Source organism: Anolis sagrei, chromosome 2 (genome assembly GCF_037176765.1).
Source record: "Anolis sagrei isolate rAnoSag1 chromosome 2, rAnoSag1.mat, whole genome shotgun sequence".
Taxonomy (NCBI): domain Eukaryota; kingdom Metazoa; phylum Chordata; class Lepidosauria; order Squamata; family Dactyloidae; genus Anolis; species Anolis sagrei.
Genome location: NC_090022.1, coordinates 52866358 through 52887019, shown reverse-complemented (window position 1 = coordinate 52887019; position 20662 = coordinate 52866358). Strand labels below are relative to the sequence as shown.

The following is a 20662-nucleotide window of genomic DNA, read 5'->3' as shown; positions in this document are numbered from 1 at the left end:
ATGAAAATCAAAACTTTGACTGAAAAAAAACCACAGCCATTTTGTAAAATAAACAAAAATGAACATTCAATAGAGTGATAGTTTAAAATGCTGTTCTTTTATTAATTAAAAAATAATGCTTTAAGCAGAAAAGAATGGATTTAACATATCAAACTTAACTTGTATTCGTATTTCAGAACAGTTCACTCATTATTGGCCTAACATCTGGAATTGTGGATATTTTAAATATCCAGAATGAAGAGAAAGGGATCACATCTTCTGGAAAAAATAAGAATGAGAATGGTAAGATCACTGTTGATAACATGAAAATGTATGCAGGGCAAACACAGCTCTAATTCAAAAATTTTAAACATTTAATATGGGAATAAATTCAGCCATTCAAATAATAAAAATAGAATTGCTTGATTTTTATGCAGAATATTTTGCTGACTATGTAACTGGGATTGCGGGGGGTGGGGGCAGAAGGCACTAGCTTTGTCCATCAGAAGGATCAAAATGGTCACAGCTGCTTTGAAAGGAGGCATGACCACCCATTCTCTCAACAAAGCATTTACACCTCACCTGTTTGGGGGGTTTAGGGGCTGCTTCTCACTAAAGTTCCTCCTTGTCCCCAAAGCCCCTCCCTCCCCATCCCTGAAGCTCTGTGTTGAAGACTTTCATCATTGTCCTCATCAAGGCCCAAATGTAGATTGAGATAGCAGATAATAGTGGGAATCCTTTCCAGTGAGAAATATAGACAGGAAGGGTGGGAAATCTGAGACTTAAACAGTAGCAAGCTTCCTCTTCCAGAAGAGGGAAAAATTGAGCTTTTGCCCCTGGTCTGAGAGCATTTCCCTGACTGTTAATGACCAAATCAGGAAATAGCAGTGGTATTCCTTTCCTTCCTAATCTGTTTGAGTTTACAGTGGGGAATGTGTTTCGAGCACATATGATTATACCAAATTATGAATTAACCAACAACCAAATAGTTTCAAAATGTGTGTAGGCCCTGTTTTTATGTGGGTTTTTTTCATTTGGTTAAAATACTTTAGTGTATGAAAGCAGCCAAAGAAGGGAGTGTAAATATTTGGTGTCTGTTTCTGCCTAATAGTATCTGATATAACACAATATATATACTGTAGAGATGTGTTTATTATAAATTGTTATTTATAATGTGTTTAAACTGTATTTATAATGTTTATTATAAAGTATTATCTATAATGTGTTTGAATCTGTATTTAGGTATTACATTAGTTGCTATGGCCTAACTGTAAGAGATAGGTTGCCATGGTAACAAGGCCTCAGAGGAGGTGGGCGGAGTTTAAGGAATAAAAGGTTTGAAAGTGACAGTTAATATTCAGTCAGGAGGATGAGACCCTGAGAGGAAGAGCAGAGTCAAGAAAGGACTCTGGGAAAGTAGCAGAGTCAAATAGGACTCTGGAATAATAGTTTAGTCCGGTGGATGAGACCCGGGGAAGAGGATCAGAGTCAGTTAAGGCTCTGGGTTGTGAAGCTGTGAGAATTCAGTTAGTTCTTAGGACTTGTGAATATTTCTTCAGCAAGAGAGCTGAAGGTGTTACCTTGTTAGATTGCTTAGGTTAAAAGAATCTAACAGAAGGGGTTTTAAGGATCGCCAGTAAGGAAAGACTGGTGATCAGTGGTTTGATCCGAGTATAGGACAAACAGTGTGGAATATTCACAATAGGGAACTCTGAAGTAATAAAAGCACTTCACTAAAGAAGGAGTTTATAGAATTGTAACATCAGAAGCTTGAATGTATCTCAAACCAGCCATTTTGTAACATCAAGCCTTGTGCCAAGTTCAGATTCTCAAAACTGCAACAATTACGTTCTGTTAACAATAAAACTTGTTCTCTTTGTATTTCAAACCTGCCTCCTCTATTGCTTTTATGCTTGGTGCGTTCCACACTACCAGCGTCACCTCACAACACAACTAAGGATAAACAGAGACACAAACCAGCGTCTCTAAACATATTGGTGGCAGCTTATTTGATATCTAAAGGAAGGTTCCTTACAAATATTATTGGCATCAAGGAAAATTAGTACTTCCTCACATTCAGTAGAAATAGTACTTCTTTACATAATTTGGTGCCAGCAGCTGGGAGGCTTCGTTACATATACCTTATAATTTAAGTTTTCCTTTGGGGTATATATGTAAATGGTGACATATAAACAGGCCCTGTGTCACAATCTGAGTTTTCCTAAAAAAACTAGTCAAGCTTGACTCAAATACATTGCAGGTGAGTATAGAACATCTTCCTCATCTTCTTGCAACAACTAATCCATACCTTCCTGCCCACAATGCTGGCATTTCTCTTTTGTGTAGGTGGCATGCTGCAAACCTGAATTTAAGAAGGAAAAACTCTTGTTTGTTCAGTTCTTACACTCATGACCATTGCAAAACAACACAACTTGCCTCCAGCACTTTCACACAGAGATAATTTTAACTGCTGCTCTATCCAAGAAGTAATAGAATTAATTGCCATTACGAAGTTAAATCCATAGCACAAGAAATGTCAAAATGCCTAATTCAGCAGTGATTGTGGGGGCAACATAGTTTAGTGGTTGTAACCATTGTAGGTCGTATGCATTTTTATACATATAAATAAATTGTTATGTGCAGGATTGATTTCAGGGTGTTGTTTGCAGGTGCATTAAAAATACAGCCCTTTTTGGAGCTACTACATTTCTCTGTGAATCATCCTCATTGAGTTTCCACAATTAGATATGCACATATATATGCATCAGTATATTGACAACTGAAGGAAGATGAGAATTCAGTGTAATGTTTAGATACTGATACTGCCTCCTCACCATGAAGGGATGGGCTGAGCACAGGACTATGTCAGAAAGTTGAGTAACTGCTTCATGATCAGTAGCACAGTTTCCTCACAGAAACTGAATGTCTCAAATTTAATGATTCCACAATTAAGTTTAATTTTTAATATTCAAGGCGGCGGGGGGATAAATCAAACTAGCTTTTTAGAAGTATAAACATTATAATAACTGCATAACTAACTATATATTGTCCTCTACCACTAAACTACAGACCTCATAACCTCTGAGGATGTCTGGCATAGATACAGGTGAAATGTCAGGAGAGAATGCTTCTGGAGCATGGCCATAGAGCCCAAAAAACTTACAACAACCTAAAACTAAGCAAATATTAAATATTAAAGTAAACAGAAAAACAACAACAAAGAACAGAACAAAGAAATCATACACACACAAAATGAAAAACTGAACTTCCCACACTCTTATCTCATTATTATTATTCCTTCTTTATCTACTCCATTTAAATGATAATGTAATACTACTTCTACTTCAGAAAACACTGTACTAATTCATTAATCTCACAGTTGGTAAATGTCCCCGTCGTCGTTGTGAAAAAGTAATGAATAAGTCCCAGTCTTTCTTAAAATTAGTCAAAGATAGTTTACAATAAGACAGCAGAGTGCATGTGGCAAATTCATCAGTTGGCATTCCCAGTTAGGGATCAGATTATAATAATAACAGTTGAGAAATTGAAGCACCCTTGCCAGTCAGAGTAAACAATATCTAAGGTAAATAAGCTTCAAGCCTGAATTTCTTTATATGGCCGCTGTTGCTGAAGAGTGTATTGACACTATTCCAGAGATGTAAAAACTAATTATTTTATATATAACTTACCTGAAAAAGTCAGCCAGTTGAAGACATTTTGGAAAATAATTTATTATAGAACTTATGTCTTGTAAAAGAAACCCATCCATAATATAGTAGCATATTTTATAGGATGTTATCAGTGAATAAATTATTGTACTCTAAGTAATGTAGAGAAATATTCTGATATGTGGGATAATGATGATTCTCCAAGTATATTCAAAGCCTGCATTTAGATACTCACAATTTACATATTATTTCAATTTTCTGTTTTTAAGGGGAAAATGCTTATTCTTGCTTTGACAACTACCATGATGGCCCTGTAGTAGCAGTTGATTCCTGTGAGAATCTTTCTATCTTTTTAAGTTGTGGGTAGGTAAGGATATCAATGTGATCTCTTTTTATAGAAAAAATAAGAAAAGAAATACAGAGGATATACTGCACTATTAACCTGCATAGTGTCGGCTCTTTGATACATTTGTTTTTAAAAATATAGGACCAAATTCCCCAAAGAAAAGTTATGGGCAAGGTGACTACAGCTATGACCTTAATTATCCAAAGTCAGTGGCGAAAATTAAGACAAGGGCTATTGAAATCAGTTTACTTGGTGTTTTTCTTTCCATTGTTGGACTTCCCATTGCTACCTTCCTCTTGCTTCTCTCTCCTTCCCTTTTCCCCAGGATTATGGCTCAAAGTTGGCTTACTGGGAGTGGAGCAGAAGCTTACCTTGCCCTAGTGTCCTCCAGAGTATTTAACCCCTTTCAAAATGACACAATATCAATATGGCTGCTGTATAATTTTATTTTTTCGCAAGATTCCATCTTGTAAAGTACAAATTATATGCAATAAAATTAATTTCTTACAGGTGAAAATCCCTATGTGCCTCCTTGGAAAATTAATTTCATAAATTTGCAAGGTGTTTCCAAAGTATTATGTGTAAGCACATACATTCGCTTTAAATTTTGTAGGAGTAAAATTTGTTGCAATTGTGTGAAATAAAATCCACCTGAGATTGTTTTCTATCAAAAACCATTCTGTATTCTCTCAAAATATCACTCGCAGCTTTCAAACTCAGAGAAATCTCATTACTCTAAGTGTTAATTGGAATGCCATTTGGGAGGCCGTGTGTTTTCCACCCTGATTGAGGCCATAGACTGTGACTTATATTTTGACTAATGAAAGATTGTTTCTGAGATCTCTGCCTCATTCTACGAAAGAAATGGGTGTTGTACTTTGTAAGGTTAAGATAAGTAAGGTGTATGTTTTCTACTCACCTGTCAACGTACTGCATCCTCTGGAGTTTCATAAGATTTTCTTAGGCAAAGTTTACTCAGGGGCATTTGCCATTGTTTTCACTCAAATAAAGCATACTTCCCTTGTTATTTCCTGGTGATCTCCCTTTCAACTACTAACAAACCTAACCTTGCTTAACCTACAAGATTGGATAGGATCTGGTGTCATTAGGATATTTGAGAAACAAATCACTGTGAATTTATTCAGGATGCCCTGGATGACCTCAGTAAACTGTAGTGGTATAAATAGAATGCTATGTTGTTCAGTAGTACAAAATGCCTTTGTAAACACCTCATTGGATTTGGGACTCATCAGGTAGAAACAGAAAGAAAGATATCATCAGAACTTAGTCAGTCTTAATGACTCAAAACCACTCGCAGAGTGTAGGTGTAAATGAAGATCTTTTATTTCTATTGAGAAACTGACTTGGTTCTTACATAAGCATTTCTAAGCCCCCTTCTACTCTGTCCTATATCCTAGGATCTGATTCCAGATTATCTGCTTATCCCAGATTATCTGGCAGTATAGACTCATATAATCCAGTTCAAAACGGATAATCTGGGATCAGATCCTAGGATATAGGGTAGTATAGAAGGGGCTTAATAGGAATAGCTATAATTACCACACCTCCTTCTCTGCCTCTCAGATCTCACACATGCGTGCCTGTCCTGCTTCACTGCAGTCCTCAGGAGTGTGATCTGAGAGGCAGAGAAGGAGGTGTGGTAATAGGATACAAGGGTGGGCCAGACGGGTGAAAGAGGCATGTTTTTCTGGGCACAACACCACTCTATCTCTTTTTTCCATACCCCGGGCATCCTGCACGCCTGCATCTTGCTCCACCCTTCACTTACTCCTTCCTGTAGTGGTGCCCCCTCACCTCGTCATCGGGACCACATTAAGTCACTTATTTCCATGAATCCTGGTGAGTGGATTTTCCTCTACCATACTTGTACAGCACCGCCCTTGCTGCTTTCATGCAGTCATCACATATAGCGGGGATGTGGCCACGTCCGTTTTTGAGCTCCCCTCACCATATGCGTTGACTGCAGATTTTCCAGTCTGGCTCAGAAGTTTCAGCACCCACCTTATAAGATGACACCCAGCATATAAAACGACCCCTGACTTTTGGGAAGTTTTTCCTGGATTAAAAAGTAGTTTTATATGCCAGAAAATACAGTATATTTGTTTTCTTGTTAACTTAAATTTTCTTCACATTTCAGGAATAAACAAATGCATAAATATGAATGATATGTTATGGCTAATTACTAATATGTTTCCTTTTTTTCTTTTATAGTTCAGATACTGTAATAAAACTGTGGGATCTTCAAAAGAATCTCTTGGCTGAGATCACTCTTGATAACACTTTGAGCACAGCTTGTTTCCTTAATAGTTCTGGTGACATTTTATTGGCTTTCAAAAGTGATCTTTATCTATTGTCTCTTACTACGGCACTGGGTATATCAAAAAGAAATACTGAAACTTCTACAGTATTAGCAGCAGGTAGGATATATCATGGAATAATAGAAACTGCACTTCCACATAGGTGTGAAACATTGCATGGTACATGCACCACATAGATTCAAGCAGGTTCAATTGCCTCCAAGCTGGATGTATTCCTGGAAATGCTGTTCCCAGGATCCTTTAAGGGGGATCTCCAGAATGGAGAAGATGTACCCAAAGGAAAGATCTCCCGTTCCAAAACGTGATCTGTCCCAATACCAAAGCCACAAAGAGTTATGGCAAGGAGAAAGAGCAGATTCGCCATATAGTTACATGCAGATCTAAGTACAATTGCAAATTTCCCCACATGCAAGAGTATAATCAAGAGAGGATGGCAAGATCACTCAATGAGAATTGCTGGCAATGTGACCCAGTCTCCCTCTGGAGGATCAGAGAAGAATTTATTCGGTTCAGTCTACCTTGGGACCCAGTCCCAATATGGATGGTTCGGCCTCTGATTGACTGGCCAGGAGAACATGTGACACAGCATGTCTCTCATGAAAGGAAGTTGATAACTCACAAGTCCAGTCCCCATGTTTACAAAACACAAATGGACTCTCTGATTAGTCTGGGACATATTCTAAGAACATTAATTGAATTTCTATGAAATATTTTGTACGCACAGAGTGATATTTCCTTTTTATTCTGAAACATACTTCATTGTATTTTGTAGATGGTTGCAGTCTTAGACACACTAATTTGAAATTTATTTAACACCTCAATCTTATTTTATAATTTATACCAATGCAAATTGTCCTGCCTACTAATAGTGGAACTTATTCTCCATGCATGCAAAATATATGTAAAAAATACTATCTGTACATAACAGAGAGATATAATTGCACTTCTGGTAATTCCAGTCTTTGCAGAAATAAAAACAAAAAATATTTAGGAGAAAAAAACACTTGTACAAAACCTAAAATAGTCCAATTATCTTTGTGCATTTTTTGTAGTTACAGAATGCTGACTGAATGCTATTTGGGGAACAGGAAAAGGGTGGGTGTGGGAATGGAAGGGATCATCTGAAAGACCATATCTCCCTATAAAATCCAGCATGAGTTTTAAGATCCCACCACTTTCATAGGCACTTTTAGGGGGACATGGGAAGGAGCCTTCTCTGTGGCTGTTCCCATCCATTCCATAGAAGGTCCAATTGGATATCTTTCACCAACAGGTGAACAGGTTTTTTTTTGTTTATCTAGAAGTTTGGGATATGAATTTTCTTAGCAGTAGTATGTGTGCTGTATTTTATATTTATAAGTAATTTCTATTCTAAATATGTTTTAAATTTTAGCCATTATTTTGACAATGGCGTTCAATTCTCTTTTTTAATTTTTGCAGAGTAGAATTTGTAAAGTAATATTGATTTATATTTTATCTGTATCTGTGAATTCAACAATCCATAGATTCAGAATATTCCCAAGAACAAAAAAACAAAAAAGAAATGATTGATTTTGCCATTTTATATCAGGGGCAACATTTTGTTCTGCTATGATATATAATGGATTTAGAGCATCTCAAACTACAAGAAAGGAGATTCCATCTGAACATGAGGAAGAACTTCCTGACTGTGAGAACTGTTCAGCAGTGGAACTCTCTGCCCTGGAGTGTGGTGGAGGCTGCTTCTTTGGAAGCTTTTAAACAGAGGCTGGATGGCCATCTGTCATGGGTGATTTAAATGCAATATTCTTGCTTCTTGGCAGGGGGTTGGACTGGATGGCCCATGAGGTCTCTTCCAACTCTATGATTCTATGATCTACAGATTTTGGTATCCAAGGGATCAAACTCCAGTTGACACCAATGGCCCACTGCATATTCATGTACAAAATGTTACCAAACCTAGCCATAAAAGGAGTGGGTTCAAGAAAGTTAGGAATCATCTAGCACTCAGCCAAGAATTCAGCTGACTCCCAGTCAGGAGCTAATGAGAAGACCTGTGTAGGATGAGGAGGAAGGGTGTGAAATGCAGCAGGACCAGCTCAACCAATTTTAAAGTAAATAATGTAATACACCTTACTATTACACCTTATCATTAGTCACATCAAGTCAAGTTCACTTTATTACGGTCCATGACCAGTTCAACCTTATCATTATCATTAGATGAACACCCCTACTCCAGTAAAATTTGGGAACTATTACCCATCATACATAAGAACAATATATGCTGCTTTAACGAAACATTAATAACTGCAATTCCCATACAGCAAGAAAGGTTGAATGTATGTTAAGTGAATAAATCAATTGCACCAACTGTATACAAAGTGTTACTAGTAAAAAGTTGGTATCATTTTGCATTCATTTAAAGAGTGCAAACATTTTATATGGATAACCTGAGATTTGTAAATATCCCAATTGTTGGTTATTCATTTTGCTGGTTTTTTTAATGCCCTCTGTGTAATTTACAAAAGAGAAGCCACTGTCAAAAATACATATTTGATCTTTTGCAACACCAAATTTCTTACCAATTTCTAATACAGGTTGGCATACAAATCCCATGGTACTAGTCACTGTGACCACAAATCAGATTTGCCATCCTATCCAAAATCTGAAATGAGTTTGCAAATTTTATTTTCTATTCACTATAATCAGTGAAATCAGATGTAATAATAGCCCATAGGTGAAACCAACAAAAGAAATTTTATTATTTGAGTAGGAATTGAACTTCTCTCATCCCCACATGAGAAAATATAAGTTGCAAATATGTTTCTGCATTAATTCATAATGATACATTATTTCATGGGATAAGGTATCAAGAAAGTGTTCCTTTTGACAAAGCACTGAAAAATAGTAGTACTGTGATAAAGAAAGAAACACATCTGATTTCTTTGATTTTTTTTTTAAAAAAACAGCATGCTGTGTAAAAATAATAAATAAAATATAGTTTTATCATAATCAGTTCACCATAATATGATCTTTTAATATGAATGATAATCTATAAATTCTGCCCTTTTGATCTCTTCCAGAATCCTTTATTTTTGAAAGTCCACTTCTGGAAAACATTGATGTGTCTAAATCCATTGAGATGGCATCATATCTGGTACATTCTGTCTTGCCATTACATTTTAAACTTTATGACCAAAACAAATCTGAATACAGCATTTTGTCCTCATAGGCATGAACTATTAAAATGAGTTGCATCAAATATCTGCTGCGAAGTCTGCCACCTTCTGTTACATGCCCAGTAGTGCAACGGTTCCTCAAGGAATTTCTGATTTTAGGATTGCTTTAAAACTAGACTAAGGACTCATCTACAGCAATATTTTTTTTCTGGAATGTCTGCCTGGCTCTCATGTATTATACACAGTGTGCTTGTCTACCTGTTGACCTGACACTATTCTGTATCTTTTCTGTCTTTTATCATTTCCTTCCTTGGCTCCAACTTTGTCATACAAAAAATATAGATATTCTTACTCTTTATTAGATGTTTTGGTGTGCAGATCTCAGACTGATGGCATCATCGAATTAACCATACAGTAATAACTGAAGGACTGAAAAGCCCAGTAATTCTAATCCTATTTCTTTGGTGTCCCTGTTTTACAAAAATTGGCACAGAGAGACCTAACTTATTCATTAATTAGTTTTTTTTTGAAGCTTTGCATTGTGCAACTACAAATCTGAACAGGATGAATAACCACACACATTATTTTAAAATTCCAGGTCACAGCTATGATCTCAAGTATAGATAATGACTTTAGATACCCACAATGCTCAGGTTAGGTGTTTTGTAATGATAAGTATTAGAAAAAGACATTGTTTGGTTCTGGATTTTATGAATGGTCCCATTAGATATACACATGGTTCTCTAGATGTAGGATACACACAGGTGTTCAGATCTGGGAGCTACATTTCTCATCATCCTGTGTCAATCCCTACTGAAACCCTACCACTATTTTAAGTAGGTTATGATGGTTATGTGTGCTAAGTTTGATCAAGATCCATCATTGGTGCACATGATATGGCTTTTTCGATGTAGGTGAACTTATGTGTCTTATGTGCCAGTTTTGAACAGATCCATTGTTGGCGGGAGTCACAGGGCTCTCTAGATGTAGGAGCCATCTTGGAAAACACATACATACATACATATATGCACTTTTATTGTATACAAAGACTATGGTGCTTTTTTACATACTTAGAATTAATTTTTATGTAGGATCAAATTTCACATTCTAGAAAGAAATACTGATTTAATGGTACAGTCCTCTTAATTTTACAGGGCTGTAATACTGTAACTAGTTCTCTGATACTTAGTCCAGTTTAATTCAATGGAACCTGCTACTGAGTAGGTATACATTGAATATTTGTGGATTGAGTGGTTTTATTGTGATAGTAATACTTTATAATGTTTTAATGTATTTGATTTTCATTTTAATTGTAATGTATTTTAATGGTATATTATTCTTAAGGCATAGAATTGTTGCATATCTTTAGCTGCCGTGTGTCCCCTCAGAGGTAGAGCAAGGTTGGATATAAATAAAGTAAATAAATAAATGACATTATAAATTTTAAAAGTCTAAATTATATAATACCAATTCCTTATAGCTAGAAAGTCATGCACAATATGGCCAAAAAAAATCAATATTTTCTTAAATATCTTTACTGTTTTCTAGGAACCTTACAAGGGGTTTGCCTTCACTGAAGACTTTACATCAGAGTTGCAGTTTTTACGTAAGAAGAAAGAAAAGGTTAGGTTATAAAGAACTTGCAGTGTAAGGAAACATCCTCCACACAGTGAATGTGACCAGTGTGATCCAGTCAACAAAACCTTGGCTTTGACCAACAAGAATGAATGAATGAAATTGCACCAATCAGGCCCGTAGCCAGGATTTTGATTCAAAGGGGGGGGGTGAGTTTGATTGGGGGGCTCAGGATCTACCCTAGCAAACCTTTTGTATCATTACCCCAATACCTCCATGCATATGGGATATATTGAGCATGGTGATCAGATCATGATATGAATGAGCATAAGAGTTTAAATAATGTATCAGTAAGGCCTTCTCACAAACCACCCTGAGAATTTCGGGGGGGGGGGGAAGTCCCCTCCGCCCCCCCCCCCCCCCCCCCCCCCCCGGCTACGGGCTTGGCACCAATAGTTTTATACAGATAGAAAATTATACATAGCAATATAAAATATATGTGCAAAAAGAGTGTTTACCTTGTATTTCTTATGCAGATGGATACTTTCCTCTTTAAAGATAACATAAATACAGTGACCCATGAAACTGAAAATAAGATACTTTCCTTCCATAGTTATCCACAGTGTTTTACGGATAAAATGTGATAACCTCATAATTTCTTCTCCAAGTTGCATGAAGGAAGAGTGCAGTTCAAAAGTGATAGATAATCAATAAACATTATGGCTTTATTAATTCATAGACATATAAACATGAAATGTTATTCTTTGATCAAAACAGGTAAACCTTTAAAGGCCTGAGATGAAAGTATCAATTTTGTATATTTTTGAAAGTATGTTTATTTTAGTGTTTTAAAAGTTACCTGAACAGGAAATGAAAAAGATACATTTCTAGCTATGACTAAAACATGGGTCTTTACTGTAAAGCGGTATTGTATCATTTAAGAAACAAAGTATCATCCAGTACCTCAGAATGGTATCTATTCTGTTTAAGTTATATCCAGACTTATTTACATTTAATTGGTTGACTATTCAGTTTTAAAAATAGATAAGTTAGCAACTAAAACAATTTAATTAATTTACAGTCTTAAATACACATCAATTCTTTATTTTCTTCTGACTTTTATCTATTAGCCATCTTGGAGATTACCCATAGCTCCTTCAGAAATCTACTGTTCTCCCTGCACTTCAGAAGGTTCCCTGAAAATGTTTGATTTTCTGATCCAAGGGGGACCCTCCAATTTAGAAGAACAAGATAAAGTTGAAAGTAATTGTTTTAAAGATTCTTTTAACTAAACAAAGCTGAGTATCATAGAATTTGAAGCAAGATGTCTCATCATCTCATGGGCTTTTTGTTGCTGTTTACGGTATTTAAAAAAAAAAGACACTAAGCGTGCTCTCTCTTTTATCCCAAGAATGTTGATCTTAAACTCACTTTTTGGTTTGCTCTTATGTTTTCTGGCTCATTTATTAAAGACAGATTTGTTTACACTAAGATAGCCACCTTGACTGAAACAAGCTGGTAGCTAACACACACACACACTCTCTCTCTCTCTCACAAACACACACACACACACACACACACACACACACACACACATATATATATATATATATATATATATACATGTAAGGAGCTTCTGGTGTGAGAGAATTGGCCATCTGCAACGACGTTGCCCAGGGGATGCCCGGATGTTTTGATTTTTTTACCACCCTTGTATAAATGACTTCACTGTTATTCATTGCTATCAAGTCAACTTCAACTTATAGTAAACCTATGGATGAGAGACCTCCAAGTCACCCTATCATCAGTAGCCCTGCTTAGGTCTTACAGGCTCAGAGCAACAGCCTCTTGGATTTTGGCATGACAGCAAGTTGAAAATAATTGTACCCTTTTCTCATAATATGCCCAGTTCCCACTGGTAGGATTTTTTTTCATGTCAGGAGCAACTTGGGAAACTGCAAGTCACTTCTGGTGTGAGAAAATTGGCTGTGTTCAAGGACGTTGCCCAGGGGATGCCCAGATGTTTTATCATCCTGTGGGAGGCTTCTCTCATGTCCCTGCATGAGAAGCTAGAGCTGACTGATGGGAGCTCACCCCGTTCCCCGGATCTGAACCACCGTCCTTTCGGTCAGCAGTCCTGCCAGCACAAGGGTTTAACCCATTGCGCCACCCGGGTCTCCTACTGTTTGGATGAGAAAGCTATGAACACATTCCTCCACTCCCTTTTTATTCCATTAAACAAAAGAGGAATGTATTGAGCTGCTTAATTCATTGCATTTATTTATTTATTTTAAACATTTATATTCTGCCCTTCTCACCACGCAGGCAACTCAGGGCAGAGCACAACATATACATGGCAAACATTCAATGCCGGGACATAAAAGTATAAATATACACAAACATTAAAATCACTTATATCACTTAAAATCAGTTGCTTAAAAAAACATCTCAGGATACTATTTTATTATTGTATTGTCGAAGGCTTTCATGGCCGGAATCACTCAGTTCTTGTGGGTTTTTTCGGGCTATATGGCCATGTTCTAGAGGCATTTCTCCTGACATTTCCCAGCTCCAGCAGACCTCACCTCTGAGGAAGCTTGCCATAGATGCAGGCGAAACGTCAGGAGAAATGCCTCTAGAACATGGCCATATAGCCCGAAAAAAACCACAAGAACTGAGGGACTATTCTATTATTGCCTCATTCCACTGCCTCAAAGGCATTTCTAAGACGTAAGAGTGTTAGTGTGACTAGAGTAGACCCATTCAATCAAATATATACCTATGCATTCTGGTTGAATGACAGATCTACTCTAGTTGGAACACACCAACCAGGAGTTCTACCCATGTGCATTAAGATGGTGGACCAGAGAAGTGAGGGATTTCATTAAAATGATAGTGCTTTTCTCCCCCCAGTGTCTAGAAAAATGATAGTAACAGAGGATAGGAAATATGTGCCTGAGCCAAAATCTGCCACACCTACAGATTGGGAAATACCTTTCTTTGGGGTCTCTCCGTGTTCATCTGTAATCCATGAAGAGCCTAGGAGAGGAGCACAACCTGAGGAACAGGTCAGTATGAAGCCTTATATATGAGTGGCTGCCTTTAACAGACCTCTCTTGTTCAGTGGGAGCACCGTGGCTGTGAGGGCCTATTCATTGTTTTCCCATTATTGCTCATTTTCTAATTTCTCCTTTATATAGTCTTTTTACCCACTTTCCCCCCTCCCCCAGACTCCCTGTTTCCTTTCCCACTTTTACTATTTTTCTTTCTTTTCTATAGTCACAAATGTGACCAGATTAGTTAAAGTGTTTTTCTTTTGGATGCTGATTTTCTAAATGACAAAACTATGGCTAATCTTTATAGCTTATTCTGGTTTATTAAACACTGGATCTAGTCCATGATTTCTGATTTATCTGGAGATATTTCTACAAGTTTGATATTACAAAATTCTATTTGTGTGTGTGTGTGTGTGTATTTGTGTGTGTGTGTACACATATACACGCACACACGTATGAGGTGATATAGTTGAAGTACAAGATGGTGCTATACTCTTCTCAGGAAATACAATACTGCTTTAATGATTCTTAAGATTTCTGAGGCAGAAATTGAAGCACCTGCTTTGGAGCGATTACCAGAAATCCTCAGTGAAAAACAGCATCTAATCAGCGGAGAAACATCTTCAGAACTATTGGAAATAACACAAAGGAGTGCCACTAGTTTGAACAAAATAGAGATATCAGAGCCAATATTAGAGATCTCAGAGACAATATCAGATGCAGGTATTCAAGACAGTTATTTTAATTTTATTTTCTCAATTTATCTTTAGATATTTACAAATATTCTTTTAGAAGCAGACATTGATTTGATTTTGACCATTAGCATACCTACTCATGTTCTCTCCCCAACAGTTGTGATGATTAAGACCAGAGGCCCTTCCACACAGCCATATAACCCAGAATATCATAGAATCATAGAATCAGGGAAGAGACCTCGTAAGCTATTCAGTCCAACCCCCTTCCAAGAAGCAGGAAAATCACATACAAAGCATTAGGGCAGATAATCCACAATATATGGGATTGGAGAGGGAAGGGCCAAGACTTGTGCATGCCTACCATATTCCTCGTCACTGGTTGTTGAGGTTGTTCTGATATATTATATGATGTTTTATACTTTGCTGGTTTTAATTGTTTTAATAAGATTGTTTATATCATGTTATATGTTATTATGTTTTTAATTGTGTCTTAGCTTGTAAATTCTGTTGTATGCTGGTCCCCATGTAAGCCACCCCGAGTCCCTCGTCACTCAACCATGATCTTATCCTCCATGGTACCGCTGCCATTCCCAAATAAGCAACCCAATTCCCATGTGCTGTTACGTGCAGGGAAAAAGTGATGACATGGTGTCCCTCTGTACTTTGAGCCAAGCTGAATCGTACCTGATACAGTTGCCCAGACTGCTATGGAGTGCTGGAACACTCCATTGTTTCCAACAAGCTTCAGAGTATCCCCCCAAATTTGTCAAATTTGCTAAGTTGAAGCAAAGCAAGAAAATTCAATACTCAGTAGAAGTTGGTGAACACTGTGGGGTCAGCCACTTTTTCTTGTCTATGTAAACTCACCCTTAGTATGAAATATAAAATATCACTGTTGTGAAAACAGTACATCTGTGTATAAACTACAACTAACAGATAAATGGTTTGCACAGATTTAGTCTTTGTTTTTCATGATTTATGATGCATGAGAGGCTTTTATTTTTTTATAGATGCTGATTTTTATAAAAAAGAAGGAAAACGTCGTAGTACAAAAAGAGAAATCGGGAGTGTCAAGGTAACACTGATGTTAAAAATATTTAAATTATATTGGTTTTATAATGAAAAGTTTCCCCAGATTAAAAAAAATCTATGAAAGTTCCAGATTAGTACAAACCAATTTTATTTTGGAGATTGACATGATTTACCAACACTGAAATATTTACAAAGAACTCTCGGTACTACCAATGACTTTTCATTCCCACTTTCAAAGCCAGTTTAAATTAACCCAGTTTTTCCCCAAATGAAATGTTCCATTCTAGGACTCTATGTATCTCTGTTGTGTCATACTATGAAATAGCTACCTTGGTACCACCAAGAAACACAGCAATTGTTTCCAGAATAATAGAAATCAAGCAAAGAAAGAGAAATGTTAGCAATAAAAGCAAATGGTGTTAATGCTTAAGTAATGTAATGTTGCTAAAATAATTTAACATTTGGCCATTACTCCTGAGTAATAATTAAAAAGAGTTCATTGGAAATTGGGGAAAGGTTATTTTTGGAAAATGCGACATCTGCCACCTCTTAACACAGGGCATTTTTGCCTCACTTTGCTGCTTTGTTTCTTGGCAAGGACAAGGTACTGCCATGCACCATCACATGACACATAGCAGACCCACACCCACATTTCCTCCCAAAGTGGGGTTGAAGTGCCAGAAGACGCTGTCTCCACCACTACAGGAAGAAAAGTGTATTTTGGACAGCTCCAACGGAGGTACTCACATTTTCCTCTACTTTTCCCCATATGATGGGGGAAAGGGTGGCAGGGCAATGTGCATTGTGAAGAACATGGAAGCGGGCCTTTTTGGTGGCTGCTCCCAGACTGTGGAACTTCTTCCCAAGAGAGGCCAGGATGGCCCCAACCCTGCTGGCTTTCTGCAAGCTGCTAAAGACATTTCTGTGCCTGCAGGCGTTTAGGGGAGGATGAAAGGCACACAGCTAGGGAGGTTATGAGTGGAATTCTGAGATGGGGGTGGGGATTGGGAGTTTTAAATGAATTTTTATTGCATTTTAACTTAAATCCACAGTGCTATTCAATTGTTTTAATGTTTTTATTCACTTCGTTTTTAGCTTTGACCAAATTGTGTGGTTGCTAGCTGCCTTGTCCCCACAGGAAGTAAATAAATAAGAAATGCTGCACTTACTTTGATTTTAAATCATTTCTTACTTTGTGGATCCATCAGTGAAAGCAATTTTGAGAGAAACTGTCGAATTCAAAAGTTGTTTTGAAAAAATATTAGGTGGACTGCACAGATGCATGTTGTGTTTCTGACATCAAAATCTTCATTTCAAACTATAGGTATACTAAAACTACAGCTGGTTATGCACATACCTGTTTAGCAGATGTAGCACACCAATTGTAGAATCCTTAGTTCTTCTCATCAAGGACTTAGGCCTATGCCTGGTTTTATATGAATGCTAACTCTACATGGATTATGGGAAACTAGTGGGTGGGAGATCTATCCTGAAGACATTGGTCTGCAAGCCCTGTGAATTTCCATATTTATATATTTGTCCACTTTACTGCAATTCAGGTGATTTAATGGTTGGAAAGGTTGTTCTATCTCCTTTGTATTACTTTTAAGTCAGGTATCACAACTGTGGCATAGAATTAAATGTACATATATTAACTTTGCAATGAAGAGGTAGTTAAGAACGTTGTTATGGTGGATAGGTTGCTATTCATTGCACAGTTAGAGCAGCACACTTCAGGGGTTACTGATCAGAGATTTGTAGAGCACTTTACCATATAGCCCATTGTATAATGTGAGCATGGTTTTTGGTTCTCTATTTTAATTATTAGTTTGCTACATGGAGCTCTCCTCCTGAAGAAAAAGCCACACCCTTGAAAGTTAAGGATATGAAGGCGTTGTCAAAGGTTTATTTATATTTGTTCAACTAATTCCTAGATAAAGAGATTTGGAGAGGTTAAATACACTAACTTCCAATAGTAGCAAAAATACACCAGTTGAATTCTGAAGTGCTTTTGTTGATCTTTAGAATGGTATTGGTACAAGATGTATGAATGTTATCTGCTATTGCAGATTGTCTCCTGTGGCCAAAGCCATGGTTTTCTGGCTGTGATCTGTTCTTATTCTCCATGTATAATATTGTCCAAATAATGTTCTCCTCGGTTATTGAGCCACATTGCCCTTTAATAGGGCTATATTATGAGGGAGCTTCAGTGGGGATGTGTACTGATTCCTGACTCACTTTTAGTATTGCACTTCTTACAAGCAATGGTGCTATTAGAGCAGGACTTGGGGCAGAAGTTCTGGATCTCACTCAGCAGAATGAGCAAAAGGGCTCCCCGATGTGGCAGGGCTGCTCCAGGGCTGCCACCACCACTAAGGGAAGTGGTGCCACCACTGCCACCCTTTGATCCCATTGAGGCCTCCCTTCCATCTAGAAGCCAGAGAAGAAGAGCATATTTCAACGGTTAGAGTTGGAAAGAGGCAAAACAGGAGCACAAGCACAGGGCCTTGCTGCCTGAGGAGATGAGAGAAATTCCAATATATTTGAAATACATATTATTATGCAATATAATATATAACATGTGTGTGTGGTATGTTTAGAAACCTGTAGCCACGGAGCGCATGCGGAAAAATCTCCACAGAATGGAAAAACTGGGTTTGAAAAAAATGCAGACACCAAAACGTACAAAGAAATTTCCAGCACCAAAGGTACTCATTTTGCGTTGTTAAACAAAATCATACTCTGGATTTTTACAAGTTTATTTGAATTGCTCCTTGCTTGGCTAGAGGTAAAAAGAAGTTTGTCTATATATATTAATTTTATACAAAACTGTTTTTCCAGTCAGTCTGACATTCTTTGAACCATTAACATTAATGCAAATGAACCATTTTATGAAATTTTGCAATTTTTTATTTCTTCACAGACAACACAAATAAATCTAAACAGGTTTTTATAAACATCACTCTGCCTTTCCTATTTGAAGTCCACATAAAATGAAGAAAAAAATATGTCTGAAGAAACATATCTAGGTTCAATTGAAAGATTACGTCTTATTCACTATTAAATGCTCGCCTTAACTTCTAAATTCAAACACGTGAACAGGAAAATAACATGAACAGTTATCTTATTCAGAAGTACAAAACATTGAGGGCCAAATGAATCAGTGTATCACATGTTCTTTTCTTTTTTTAATTAACCATCAAAAATGCAAAAAACAAAATTGTTTGATTTTGAATCAGATATCAAAAAACAAAAAGGCCATTTTTTTCATTATTTTAATTTTATACTCAGATCAAAAATACAAATGGAAAAAGGAGTTACTAGACCAAATTTGATTTTAATATTTAATTTGTCGGGTTTACAAGACCTTATTTGATTGTCACTTGAAAAACAAAAAAGCAAATGATACATGGATTGAAAAGACTGCATATTCAAAACTGTGGTTTTGATCATCTTCTGGTAAAATATAAAATAGCTTTTTGTATGTATTTTATACTGTGGTCAACAGTACTGCTGGGCCATATATTGTTGATTTTTTAACAGAGGTAGCAGGTGACTGGAAATTTGAACATGGGCCGCAATTGGCCCCCAGGCCCGACTTTGGACATGCCTGCTCTAAATTAATTGATACTATTGACAGTCATTAAGTAGAATATTTCTCCAAAATATCTGAACAGAAGAAATATCAAAACTACTATGTCTTTCTTGAAATTAATAATAGTAATGTTGTGTGTTGTGCATTGGCATCAAATTGTTGCCGGTGTAAACCACCCTGAGTCCCCCCTCAAGGGTTGAGAAGGGCAGTGTAAAAATGTTTGAAATAAATAAATCATTTTTGTTTATCCTTGACACTGACATTTCTGGTTCTATAGAAATGTTTCTTCCATAGATAGTATAAACATGGACTATAAGATACAGACAAAGGTAACTCAGGTGTTAAGAAGAATCTGGTGGACCTCTCCTGAAATGTTTTTAAATAGAGATTAAACGAAATTGTAGTGCGATGAATTGAGAATTTACACATTCAGGGTAAGGGCAGAAAGCATTTTTCATCCTGCTTCATTGTGTTTGTATGTTTATGCTTTCAAACCACCTTTTGACTTATTGGAATCCTGTGAATTTCATAGGATTGTTTTAGACATGGAAACATGCAGAGGTGGTTTCCCATTGCGTTACTCTGAAATATTAGGTATATTTGATTAGCTTGATGGCTTTGTCAAAAATCCTATTCAGATGAGGGCTCAGTTTAGTTTCATTACTGTGTATCCAGATCTTAAGGATTGCATTTTGAATGTTGAATGTTATTGCATGTTACTTGCTCTACTCTTTGTAAACTGTCACATGGAATCAAGACTATTGAATCAAGACTTACAGAGAATTAAGCAGACTGTACAGACTATGATACTTTTTTATGTTTGTTGTACTCATGCTGTCTCCGATACCTCTGGGATGCAGCCATGACAACTTCCCCTAATTGCAATTTGGACCCAAAGCTGAAAAATCCTAGATCTACATTACATCTGACTGAGATCAACTCAAGAAAAGGTGGTGCAGAAGCTGCAGTTTGGGGATAGAAGCCATTATGGACCCTTAAACATATGTTCTGCACACTGAAGAACAATGCAGATACCATGGGTAGTTTTACACTGCACGTAAGGCTGAAGCTGTAGAACTAGTATTGCTACAGGACAGGGTTGATATAACTAACTAATGTCTTGAACATTTCTGTTCCAGATACTGGAGTTCTAAGTGTTGTCGTTGACTTTTGTTTGAAATCCAGGTTTGGAAAGTTTCCACATCCTGACTACAAGGGG

The 20662-nt window shown here is 36.9% G+C and overlaps 1 protein-coding gene across 1 annotated transcript in view; it reads left to right on the top strand.

Moving 5' to 3' along the window:
* LOC132765615 (uncharacterized) overlaps positions 1-18541 on the top strand; it is a 30914-nt gene extending 12373 nt beyond the window's left edge. The window contains exons 6-14 of the mRNA XM_067463503.1: positions 177-282; positions 3917-4010; positions 6226-6431; positions 9395-9468; positions 11039-11113; positions 12196-12328; positions 13979-14133; positions 15827-15891; positions 18449-18541. Of these exons, the coding sequence (XP_067319604.1) occupies positions 177-282; positions 3917-4010; positions 6226-6431; positions 9395-9468; positions 11039-11113; positions 12196-12328; positions 13979-14133; positions 15827-15891; positions 18449-18458 (918 nt within the window). The 3' untranslated portion in view covers positions 18459-18541. The remainder of the gene's footprint in view (positions 1-176; positions 283-3916; positions 4011-6225; positions 6432-9394; positions 9469-11038; positions 11114-12195; positions 12329-13978; positions 14134-15826; positions 15892-18448) is intronic.
* The last annotated feature ends 2121 nt before the right edge of the window (positions 18542-20662 follow it).